Source organism: Ursus maritimus, unplaced genomic scaffold (genome assembly GCF_017311325.1).
Source record: "Ursus maritimus isolate PB19 unplaced genomic scaffold, ASM1731132v1 scaffold_5, whole genome shotgun sequence".
Classification (NCBI taxonomy): domain Eukaryota; kingdom Metazoa; phylum Chordata; class Mammalia; order Carnivora; family Ursidae; genus Ursus; species Ursus maritimus.
The window spans coordinates 31,214,143-31,226,916 of NW_024426663.1; the positions used below are offsets into that span (position 1 = coordinate 31,214,143).

At 41.9% G+C, this 12,774-nt stretch overlaps 1 protein-coding gene across 1 annotated transcript in view; it reads right to left on the reverse strand.

The window, feature by feature from the left end:
• The window catches only part of ANKDD1B (ankyrin repeat and death domain containing 1B), a 56,492-nt gene that overhangs the window by 19,015 nt on the left and 24,703 nt on the right, over window positions 1-12,774 (reverse strand). The window contains 3 exon segments of the mRNA XM_040622178.1: window positions 106-204; window positions 11,748-11,846; window positions 12,610-12,708. Coding sequence (XP_040478112.1) covers window positions 106-204; window positions 11,748-11,846; window positions 12,610-12,708 — 297 coding nt within the window.

Genomic DNA, 12,774 nt, shown 5'->3' on the forward strand with positions numbered 1-12,774 from the left:
CCTCCTTTGTGAACATCTCATCCCCCCCACAGTATCTGTGAGGAGCATCTCCCCACCCAGCCTCAGGGCACCAGGATCAAAGCCCGTGTTATTGGATAGACTCACTTCTGCGTTCTGGTGCAGATCAACATTCTCACTGAGAAGACAGCTGACGAGGGATGTATGGCCATTCTGGGTTGCCATCTGCAAAGCACTGATGTTGAGCTGTAAGATACAGGTGGAAAGGGCAGGAAGGACCCCCATTACAATCCAGCATGCTTTCTGGTATTCATCATGTGGTAATTACTTAATACAGCAAAACAGTACAACTATTTAAAAAAGAAAATCCAACGTGTTTTTGATCATTTTGAGGGCCTCTTTGTTACTTCCCATAAGTGTTTCCCATAAGAGTGAGAGTCCTAGGTAACACGTGCCTCAGGCAAATACGAGCAAAATCCCTGTTTCCCTTGTCTAAGAAGTACAAAGTAGACAAGGGCCAAGTCTTCTCTCCATACACCCTGCAAAACCCCTCCTTGAACCAAAATGGCTGACTTGGTACTGATCCCAGGAAATGCCTCAACACCCTCCTGCCCTCTGGCCGGATTACCTGCAGCTCTCCCTTCTGCCGGATCTGGCTTCAAAGCTTAGCATGACTGCTATCTTTGTGCCGTGTTCCCTCATGGCCCCTTACTCCGCTTCAGTGCATCTCCTTCCCTGCTCCCTGTGCTCAAGTGGCTTCACTTCAAGCCCGTACTAGATGGCAAAATTGCTCTCGATTATCCTGCCATCCTCTAAAAGGTTTTAGCATGGTGCCTTGCAATAATATAAGGTCAATGGACAGTTGCTAACTAATTGTAAGATTGCTACGAAGTATTTCTAGGTCCACCAAATAAGGTTCTATAGGAAGTGAGATTTTCCCAAAAACGGCTGCATAAGTAACTACCATCTCACGAGCCCGTCTACAATGTGAGCCTTCTACCCCCCCAACACATGGTCTACCTTGCATCTGGGTGGACCCTGTGAGTGCTCGGCCCGATCAACAGAGTATGGCAGAAGGGACAGTGTGCCAGCGGCAGGTGTAGCCACTAACTGGCCAGGCAGCTTCTGCTCCCTGCCTATTAAAAACCAGCTGCCATACTGGGAGAAGAGAGACCACACGTCAGTGCCTTTCGAGAGCCCCAGCTGAGCTCCCAGCTGACAGCTGGCACCAACTGCTGGGCATGTGAGCCAGCCACCGTAGACATCCAACTCACTTAAGATTTCAAATGACCGAAGTCCTGGCTGACATCTGACTGTGACCACGTAACAGACTCAAAGTAAGAATCTCTCAGCTGAGCCCCAGGCCCAGATCCGTAAATGATAGATAACAGTGCACTGTTGGTTCAAGCCACTGCACTTCGGTGGGTTTCTTATGAAGCAACAGATAAGATGCTAATAAGAACAATACACACACTGGACCACCTGGACTCCAGCTTGAGTTGCTACTACATGTCTCTATGACCTTGAATAAGTGGCCTCTCAAGTATATGCTTCTATGTCTTCATCTGTAAAAAAGGACATAACTACCTGTATGTTTTTATTCCTGCTGATAACAAATTGCCACAAACTCAATGGCTTAAACAATACAAACATATTATGTTACAATTCTGGAAGTCCGAAGTCTTAAGTGGGTCCCACTGGGCCAAAATAAAGGCCTTTCTGGAGGCCCTGAGGAAAATCCACTTCTTTGACTTTTCCAGTTTGTGGAAGCCTTTCACATCCCGTTGTTCACCGCCCCTCCCTCCATCTTCTAAGGCAGCTAAGTCCTTCTCACCCTGCATCGCTCTGATCTCATCTGCCTTCCTCTTCTGCTTTAAAACACCTTTGTGACTAGACTGGGCCCGCCTGGATAATTGAGGATAATAATCTCATTTTAAGGACAGATGATTAGCAACCTTAATTCCACACACAACCTAAATCCCGCTTTGCCTTAGAACATAACATATTCACAGGTTCCAAAGATAAGGACATGGACCTCCTTGGGAGGAAGGGGCATTATTCTGTTACCACACCATCCTACCTCTTTTTCTCAAGCCGTAGTAATATTAGGAGAATAAATGAGCTAGCAAATATGTACAGTAATCATAACTATCATGTTTTCATTACACACACACACACACACACACACACTTGAGCACTTATTATGTGCCAGGCACTATGTTAGATAGTGGGGAAATAGGATGGTAAACAAGATCTCTGCTATTACATTCCAGTAGAGGTGGACAATCAGTAGACCTACAGATTGGCAGACAGAGCAATCAGTAGACTGAGAATAAATCTATTTACTAGATCTAGACGTTATGAGAACAGTAACAGCTAGAACTAAGTGCAACAACACAAAATAAAACAGCAGGACTGGATGGCTACTTTCCGGTGAGTGATCAAGAAAATCCTCCAGGAAAGGGTGACACTGAGACTGAGATCAGAATGGTAAAAAGTGTCCCCAATGAGAAGATCTGAATCAGAAGCAAGTTTGTGAAGAACCGAAAGCTAGGAAGTAGTAGGAAGAGCGGTGGGACTCTGGTATCTTACCCCGGAGGCACCGGAGGCCATGAGTGTACGGCCTACAGACATCTTAAGAGCCAAAGAAATGTTTAAAACCTTCACCCACAGTCTCTCATGGTTCATTCCCTCTTCTGTTTACCCTCCCCTCCATTCATCCCACTGTGGACTCTGGGAAACAAACTGAGGGCTTCAGAGGAGAGGGGGGTGGGGGATTGGGATAGGCCGGTGATGGGTATTAACAAGGGCACATATTGCATGGTGCACTGGGTGTTATATGCAAATAATGAATCATGGAACTTTACATCAAAAAGAAAAAATAAAATAAACATGCAAAGTTAAAAAAAAAACATAAAAAATAATAAATAAAAAAAATAAAACCTTCACCCAAAAAATTATTGATTCCAAGATACCAAAAGAAAACCATGAAATTGAAGTGAATAAATATTTAATTGACATATTCATACCTCATTGACTGTTAAATGTAATAGTCATAAAATATTCATTATATTTGTAAACAAGTTGTAGGTTTAATTTTTTCACCTCTTCAAATTCCTAAGCATACACAGAGTTCGAGGAAACCAGAGTCAATCATAAATTGGGGGAGTTTATCCTAGCCAAATAATTATAAAAGCACCAATTAAAAAGTTTTTTAAAATAATTTACAGCAAAAACAATTTTTTTTAATGTGGAATGTTGGGACATTTAAATATGTTTGATAAGATGTAAAGGTAGGGCCTCCAGAAAGGAGTTGTTAAATTCTACAAAAGTCTTCGCTGGACCAGGGGCATTTAGAACGGCCCTGAAGAGAACCTACTGGCCAAACTCTGGGCAGCACAACATCCAGCACAAATGGAGGAAGTCTCTGCTGTCAGCTAAATCCATAATCTCCAATTACCGTCCCAGAAATGGCTCAATCCTTTACCCCTTCCCCTTAGTCGGGGGTTGGGGCACAAAAGCAATCTCCTGGACAGCAAGACTAATCATTGTCAAGAGGTGAAGCGTTTCCAAGATCAAACACAGTAATCACCTACAGATGTAAGAGCAAAATAAGGCTAACGTGTCCCCACAGTAATGTGTCTATGCTGCTGGCTTCTTGCTGCACACTGCTCGGTCCCCCAGGGTCTTCACTGGGTTAGGCGGAGACAGGTGTGAACAACCAGTGGGAGCTGAGGCTGCTGATCCAGGAAGTGTGCTAATGAACTCAGGGGAAAACTCAAGAAAATGTAAAACCTGAAAAATGGACTCAGGGCAATTTCCAGGCTGCCTAGATGAGGCCAAGTCTGTAAGGATATGGACAATGTGGAGTCTGCAGTCCTAGCAGGGTGGGGAGAATGTGAGCATGTGAAAGCCATTACAAAGTAAAACCTCTCTGGAGGCTAAACAGAATTAAGTACAGAAAGGAGGGGGGCACAGAACAATGGAGTCAGGCAAAAGGAGTCAGCCCAATAAGACCCGGATAATGAGGGAGGCTTTTCTAGGGACTCCAAGGAGGCTGAAGACTGGGGGCAGGGAGGCACCTGTGAACCCCTGAAAAACAGCACAGCTATCCACACTCTGAGTATTTCATGGGCCCCATGAATTCTTAACGTGGCGCTCATTTACTGCATAAATAAGCCTGCAACTCCAGTGGGAATCAACTCATAGTACATTTTCCACTCTCTCTCACAATCTCGTCCATGTGTATATAAATTTTAGACAGTGAAGATGTATGTACAAATACATATCGTTTTTTCTATTAGTGTTCTATCACGAACATTTTTTAAAAGATTTTATTTATTTATTTGACAGAGAGAGAGAGAGAGAGAGAGAGAGCGCGCACAAGCAGGGGGAGCAGCAGAGGCAGAGGGAGAAGTAGGCTTCCCGCTGAGTGAGGAGCCTGGTGTAGGGCTCGATTCCAGGACCCTGGGATCATGACCTGAGCCAAAGGCAGACGCTTAACGGACTGAGCCACCCAGGAGTCCCATATCATGAATATATTTGGTATAGTTAGTATTTATCATTAATATTTGGTATAGTTATAATATATTTGGTATAGTTAGTATTTATCATTAATATTTTTTAACAGCTACATAATTTTCCCAAAAAAAAGGTACACCAAACTTTTATTTGGCTTTCCCCTAGAATTCATAGCATGTATGGGCTGTATCTAATTCTTGGCTATTGGAGGTAACTTTACGATCTATCTTAATGTATGTAGCTTTTTCCCTTTTTAAGATTATTCCCTTAACAGAATTTTTCAAGCCTGGGTGAAAGGAAAGTGACAAACTACTTTTCAAAAGTATTGTACAAATGTACACTTCCACCAGCACAATACAGAGTATAAAACGTTACCGTTTGGGACTCTATTCTTGATGCTAGTGTTTAACTTTATACTTTTTGAAAAGGCATTGTTTCTATAGAATTTGCTTTTATTGATTTGCTTTATTGCACTTCACAGATATTACTTTTTTTTTTTTACAAGGTGAAGACACAAGACTTCAGTGGAGGAAGTAACTGCAGATGAGGTAGAAATAGTAAGAGTAATAGAATTAAAAGTGGAGTCTGAAAATGTACTTAATTGCTGCAATCTCATGATAAAACTAAGAGATGGTGAGTTGCTTATACAGGTAACCAAAAACATTTCTTGAGATGGAAACTATTCCTGATAAAAATGCTGTGAAGATTACTGAAATGACAACAAAGGATTTAGAATACTGCATAAATTTAGTTGATAAAGCAGGGGCAGGGTTGGAGAGGACTGACTCCAATTTTTAATTAAGTTCTACTGTGGGTAAAATGCCAAACAGCATCCATGCTACAGAGAAATGGTTCACAAGAGGAAGAGTCGATCAATGCAGACTTCACTGTCGTCTCATTTAAGAAACTGCGACAGCCCCCTCCACCTTCAACACCATCACCCTGATCAGTCAGCAGCCATCAACACTGAGGCCAGACCCCCCACCAGCAAGAAAATTAGGACTTACTGAAAGCTTAGAGGATGGTTAACCCTTTTTGGCAATAAAGTATTTTTTATTTTTATTTTTTTTTAATTGTATTTACTTATTTGACAGAGAGAGAGAAAGAAACACAAGCAAGGGGAGCGGTAGGCAGAGGGAGAGGGAGAAGCAGGCTCCCTGCAGAGCAGGAAGCCCGACATGGGGCTCGATCCCAGGACCCAGGACCACGACCCGAGTCGAAGGCAGACACTTAACCAACTGAGACACCCAGGCACCCCAATAAAGTATTTTTTAATAAATGTATGTACGTTGTTTCGGGGGGCATAATGCTATTGCACACTTAACAGACCACAGTAATCTTTTATATGCAGTGGGAACCAAAAAATTCTTTTCACTTACTTTATTGTGATACTCACTTTTTGCAATGGTCTGGAACCAAACCTGTAATATCTTAAAGGTTTGCCTGTACATTGTGCTGATATGGAGAGAATTCCAAAACATACTGGCACTTAAAAAAGCAACCCAAGCTGCAGAGCAGCAGATCCATGTAGTGTGCTACCATTATGTGGTGTCAGTACTTACACACGTGCGTGCTTCATCACAGTTTCCATGTAAACGCATGGAAAATTCCTACAAGATTCAATCATCTATTAATCCCATCAGTTCTGGGGAGGTGAAATTGCGATGTATAGTTGGAATATACCCTTGGGTACTGTTCAAATTTTTTGTTACTTTCACTGTAATTTAAAATTACTTCGAAAGATAGAAAAAGAAAGTAAAACCACCTAAAAGGCAAAGCCATTACAAGGGTTAGAATCCTCACCACGGCCACTGACTAGTCAGGTAATCCTGAACGAGTTCCTTAACTTTCCTAAGTTGCAGTTCCCTCACCAAAACATGCAGGTAAGTGACCTAGGATCTTAGCATCATGCCAAAATACAAAAGCATTCTGTATTTACAAGAAGGCACCATCATGTCTTCTTCAGGCTCCAGACTGACTACGTGGGCTTTCACACAATAATGTTTTTTTCAGCATTTACTATGTGTAAGCCAGGCATGTACAGCTGTTAGGGAGAAAACAAGGTAGAATGAGAATGTCTCTGTAACAACTATCTGCTCCTTTTGCCCCTGTTTTCAATTATTCCTTCCCCAATAAATAGGAAGAATGGCAATGCTTTCAAGGAGACAATAGTTAGGGGAATATAAGAGGTAAATCATTAATTCTTACCCCAAACAATGCAAATTATAAATATTAATTCTACAAAAGCCTAGTGAGTGGATCAGTTCAGGGCCAGATTGCCCAGAGAACTTTCTGAGCCCCCCACCGTGTGAGTGAACATGGCATGGAGCACATACTTTATTCGGAATGTTGACATCACTTCCTGCTGCCAGAAGCACTTTGCTGCATTCTTCATGACTTCCTTTAACAGCCAGAAAGAACGGTGTTTCTCCATTCTAAAAAAAAAGGGAAAAAATTAAAATTAATTGCCCTTTGGCATGGAATGAAATTACTTGAGAAACAGCATGCTTTCTCTATACCTTTTATGCATTACTCTTAATGGATAGCATTTATTGAGCATCTATATGCCAACTTATATTGCCAAGACTATATGCCTTGGCAGAGTTAAATGCACAACTCTGTGAGGTCAGGATTAATATTAACCCATTTTACGGATTAGGAAACTAAGCCTTAGCTGAAAAGTGACAAGCCTGGGACATAAATTCAGCTGTTTGGCTCCAAAGCCTGCACCCTTACATATCCTGTTATGCTGCCTCCTTTTAAGCTTTCCATCCACCATTTATACTCTTTTTTTTATAAGATTTTATTTATTTATATGTCAGAGAGAGAGAGGGAGAGCACACACACGCAGGGGGAGCAGCAGGCAGAGGGAGAAGCAGGCTCTCCACTGAGCAGGGCCCTGGGATCACAACCTGAGCCAAAGGCAGACGTTCAACCAAATGAGCCACCCAGGCATCCCCACCATTTATACTCTTAATCTTTATTGATTTATCTAGCAAACATTTATTAGACACTTAACTGCCTGTCTGGCAAAGGCATTGTGATTGAAAAGATGAAAAGATACAAACCCTGCCCACAAGAAGAGAACAACCTGGTAAGTAAGACAATCATGGAAATACGAATTATAATGCAGTGTGAAATTTATAAAAATAGATAACAGATACAAATGGTACATATTTGTACCAAGTACAGCTTTAATGTTTAAAACTGAATTAAACTGTTGTGCGTCCTTTAAAAAAAAACAAACAGTAATACTCTTTCTCTGTAATTAGGTTTCTTGAAACTCATTATGATAAATGCTAGTAGGACAAAGCAAGAGCTTAGTTTAGGCCAAAACACAGAAAGGAAAGAAGGAACTGGTATCACACAATACGTTGATATTTCCCCCTCCTCATGAAGATTCTTTCCTAAAAATGTTGGGAAGAAATGCAGAATTCCTTCCCATTCTCTAATCATTTCCCCCCTTGGCCATTATTCTGCTTAACAAATGCATTAGGTTAAGGGGCGCCTGGGTGGCTCACTCGTTAAGTGTCTGCCTTTGGCTCAGGGTGTGATCCTGGTGTTCTGGGATCAGGCTCCTCCGCTGGGAGCCTGCTTCTTCCTCTCCCTCCCCCTGCTGTGTTCCCTCTCTCACTGCCTGTCTCTCTCTCTGTCAAATAAATAAATAAAAAATCTTTAAATAAATAAAAAACAAAAACAAACGCATTAGGTTAAGTTCAGACTGCTTTACTCATAGCTAGTTAGATATGAACAATCCTGTCAAGAGGTACGCAGGAGCATGGAACCAACATCCCCATCTCAAAGGGATGGAAAAATTGCATCCATGCTGCTTTACCTGAGTGCCTGGGACAGCCATCTGTTACAAAGGAATTTCTCCCCATAACAGGCCTTCTCATTTTCCAGGAAAAGAGATGCCAAATGGCAAACCACAGAGGGAAAAGCATTAGCAAAAAAATGTGAAGGAAAGAATTCACATCTTTAATATATCAGGAGTCTAATAAACATTCATACCTTTGACCCAACAATCCTACTTCTAAGAATATACCCAAAGGAAACAGTGAGGAATTCAGACTACAGTTTTTATACAAAGAGGTCTGTGGAAGCATTACTTTTAAGAAAAGGAAAACAAAGGAAATGTCCAAGAGCTGAAGAAGAGTCAAATGAACTCTGGGCAGCCAATAAAAATATATATGCATAGGAACACAAAGAAAATGGAAGGAAAATATTTCCAATATCTCCAAAACAACCACTTTAGTGTGGAGAAAATACAAGAACTACTATTTATGTTTATTTTTATCTTAAAATTTTTAAATGTATATTTCTGGTTTGTGTTTTGTAATGTATTAATTTAGTTATAAATGTATATGTGACAGATACACACCCAAACTTTCCTTACAGATAGGAGCTTGCTACCAAGACTGTTTAGAGACAACTCCTCTAGAGAACATTCATGGGGTCCCTCCAACTGGTCTGGCAACAGCCTGCAACAGGAAACAGGCAGCCCAAGACTGTATGACTATTATGGGCCTTATCCAAAAGGCTAATATCATCACTAGTCATTATTTTGTGCAGATGAAACCTATCATAATCTGCAATTACAGTTTGTTGGACTTTATGAGCTCTCTCCAATGTGACCGAACTCAAAAATAGCTAAAAGGTGGATGAAATCCAAGTGCACACATTCCAGTGGTAAAGTATTAAAACAGAACAGGGCAAACATGACTAAGACTTTCAGTTAAATCCTGTGACTACAGGGGGCATCTGGGTGGCCAACTGGTTAAGCATCTGCTTTCAGCTTGGGTCATGAACCCAGGGTCCTGGGATTGAGTCCTGCATCAAGTCCCAAGTCCCGCATCCGGCTCCCTGCTCAGCGGGGAGTCTGCTTCTCCCTCTCCTTTTGCCTGCCGTTCGCCCTGCTTGTGCTCTCTCTTTCTCTGTGTCAAATAAATAAAATCTTTTTAAAAAAATCCTGTGGCTATAGGACTTGATCTCTATACTGATTTGTGAAGGCCAATCACACCTAAGATTTACCCTAGGTGATTCACGTTTTGTTTTGTTTTGTTTTTTTAGTTTCTCACCCAGCATTCATAACTTTTATTCAAGATCAAATTCCTGGGATCTTCTTTAAATAAGTTAAACCAATTAAACGTGACCATCTTTATGCCAGACAGTCAGAAAAGGCTGAACACACACAAAAGTAAACAAATGAAGGCTCTATTTTTGTCCGTGGTCCTCAAGCGAAAGCTTGGCTTAACTTTCCCCAGGAACTAAAGGAGAATAAAAGGAGGATAACAGCAATATATACCACTCGTACAAAAGATATCCACAAACTCATATACCGCACCCAGACCAATGATAACAGCAGATGTCATTGTTGCACCCTTACCATGTGCCAGGCTCCATTCCTGGGGCTAAGTGTGCGACATCGCCTTCCCATTTAAACCTCACTATGGCCTTAGGAGGCTATCTGACAGCAGAGGAAACTGAGGCTAAGAGGGGCTAAGTACTAAGCCCAAGATCACCTAACTTAGAAGACTGATGGAGCCAGGACCTGACCCACACAGTCAGAGCCCTGCTTTTAATCTCTGGGTGCACAGCCAGGGATGCATGGGACTAGCCCAGTGGGCTTCTCTGGTCCAAAGGGAACACTGACTTGGCCCAGGCATCACGGAGGGTCACTTTCATACCTTTCCATTTTCATTATGTTCCCACAGTTGCTACTTTTATAGTCATAGCCACCAATTCTAAGTACCATCTTGTTTTAACATATCTGAAATCAGGATACATCTCATAATCTCAGCCAACCAGGTAGATGTGATATTGTTGTCACTTCTTGCAGTGTGCATTAAATCAGAATGGGTGTCAGCTTAGAAGAAAATCTCAGAAATCATAGCGAGGCACCCTTTAAAGAAATGCTGCATCGCAAGCACCTTTGAAGGCAAAGAGGACAGCACTTTGTTTGGAAAAGAAAAGACACCGAGACTCCAAATAAGAAAGTGATTCGGAAGAATCAAGCTCAGTGTGAAGTTTAGGAACCAACTTATCTTGCTTATTTGTTCCTTTATATGTGTATAATAAAAAATCTAGGATAAAAGTCTGAAAAACTCTTTCAGTAAGTACAAACTATTCTAAGGGACAAAAAAGCTTGTTTGTGTCATGGTTTAAGTGGCCGCATGTTTTTTTTTCTTAGTGTTAAGTTACATAAAATAACGATATACCTTACAATCACTGGTGCCTTAAATTAAATGATTATATTACTTCTTTTAGTATAGCTCAGAGAGGTACCAAGTTTAAAATTCATCAGAACACCTAACTATGAAGTCCAAGAGGACTCCATTCATCTTAGTTTCCGAAGAGCCAGAGTAAAAGTCATTGACCCAAAGGTTAAGTGACCACCTAGAGCTGATGACTCACAAATCTGCCTCCACAGACATAGCTTCTCCACCTAAGCCTGCACCCAGTTTGCATCTCCCTCCCCTCTACTGAACCCCAGATAGTTTGTCTCCCCACTGCTCCCCACCTGAACGTACCTGCACCCTGCAGGTGCCTCAGGGTAAACCCCTCCAAAATCCTTATTACTGATCTCACTCACCTGCTCCACCCCCGCTCAGGGGCAGGCACCCCACCTTCCCAGTAACCCAAATCAGCAAAATGGGCAGCAAATAGTCTTCCCTGTCTCTGATCCTAGTCACAGTGGCTTCTTCCTCCTGCTTTTACTTAATCCTATTTGCTCCTTGTGAGTACCCTGAAGGCTGGTTTTCTCCATAGCTCTTGATTCAGCAATTTCCAGTATCACCTGACTGGGTGTCCCCACTAAGCCCCTCTTCAAACCACTGTGACAGACACAGGCCTATACCCCAAATGGAGCCCATCCCTCTTTGCTGCTTAAAACCCTGCAAGATCTCCACTGCCTACAAGTCAAAGCCAAGCCCTCCCCCTGGTAAGCACAGCCCTTCTTCATCTCTGCGTTGGCCCTCTCAGCTCCCACCTTTTTGCATGCCCTTCTTGCCCTGTAGGCTTCTGGAATAAGAATACATACTCTACCTAGCATAAAGTACATATTAAATATTTTTGAGGGAATGGGTAAATAAATGAATGGGTTAACAAATGACTTGCTGGGATACTTTAAAGAAAAAAGAAGAGATTTTTTAGCATGACATTTTACACTCTTTAGCACTAGCATCTTTGTTTTCCTCCCATGAAAGCCATTCCTCCCACCCTTCCACTTCTGAGTCTTGTGCTCACCTATAACGAGCACCTTCACATACCTCATTGATCTCATTTATTTCTTGCCATTGGGTTAGCAGCACCCGGACCGCAGAACTGTGACCATGCTTTGCTGCAAGATGCAGGGCAGCATTCCCCTCCTGCAACAGAGACAAGTTCACGACAGAGTCCACTGCACTGAGCAACATGCCCCTCCCACAGTCAGGGCTTCAATGGGGCTTCTGAGAGGTTTCATTTTGATTAAAGCTGCGGTCCAGAGTGTGGGCCACATTATCCGTAGTTTCAAGTGAAATTTATAATTTTCTAAAGTTTCAAATGAAAAGTCATAGTTGTTTGAACCAGTAGGGAAAAACTATCCATGCTCCTTGTTCTACCTTTGCTGCTAATTTGCTAAAAAAAGTGAAACAATAGAAGTAATCCCATATGACCTGTGTGAAGGTAAACTGGTGAAAGATTTCTGGGACATACTTTAGCAATGTATACCAAAAGACTTAACGTGCAGAACATTTGGACCCACAATTCCATGCGTATGTATGAATTCCTCTTAAGAAAATAATCAAAGATGTGTAGAAAGATCTGGGTATCCTTTAGGGTTTCCCTCCCCAGTCAGGTGAGCCTGAGTCTCCAGCAGACCTCAGGGGAGGAAAAGAGGAAACTGGAATTCACAGTGGGAAAATTCATGTAGTCTATTGACTTCCCACACATTTATGGGGTGAAAATCAGCAATCTGTATGATCCACTGCAAAAGCAGGTTCATTTCATCTGGATATTCTATACTCTGACTATAGTAGCCATTGAACAAATTGAACAGTTGAACATTCCTGACCAAAATGCCATCACCAAATCTATACACTAGCTGTCACTCCCCTTTCTCTTGTTCTCAGCAAAGAAAGTCCAACTCACCTTGTCTTTTTCTGAAGTATGTAGATTAAGGAAGATAAGTTTTTCTATCATTTCACTGCGGCCCCTCTCAGTTGCCCAAAGAAATGGTTTTCTTCCTTTCTGAAAATCAATCACAAACCTCCAGTGTTTATTACACACTTACTGAACAAGCAAGACAACGGACAA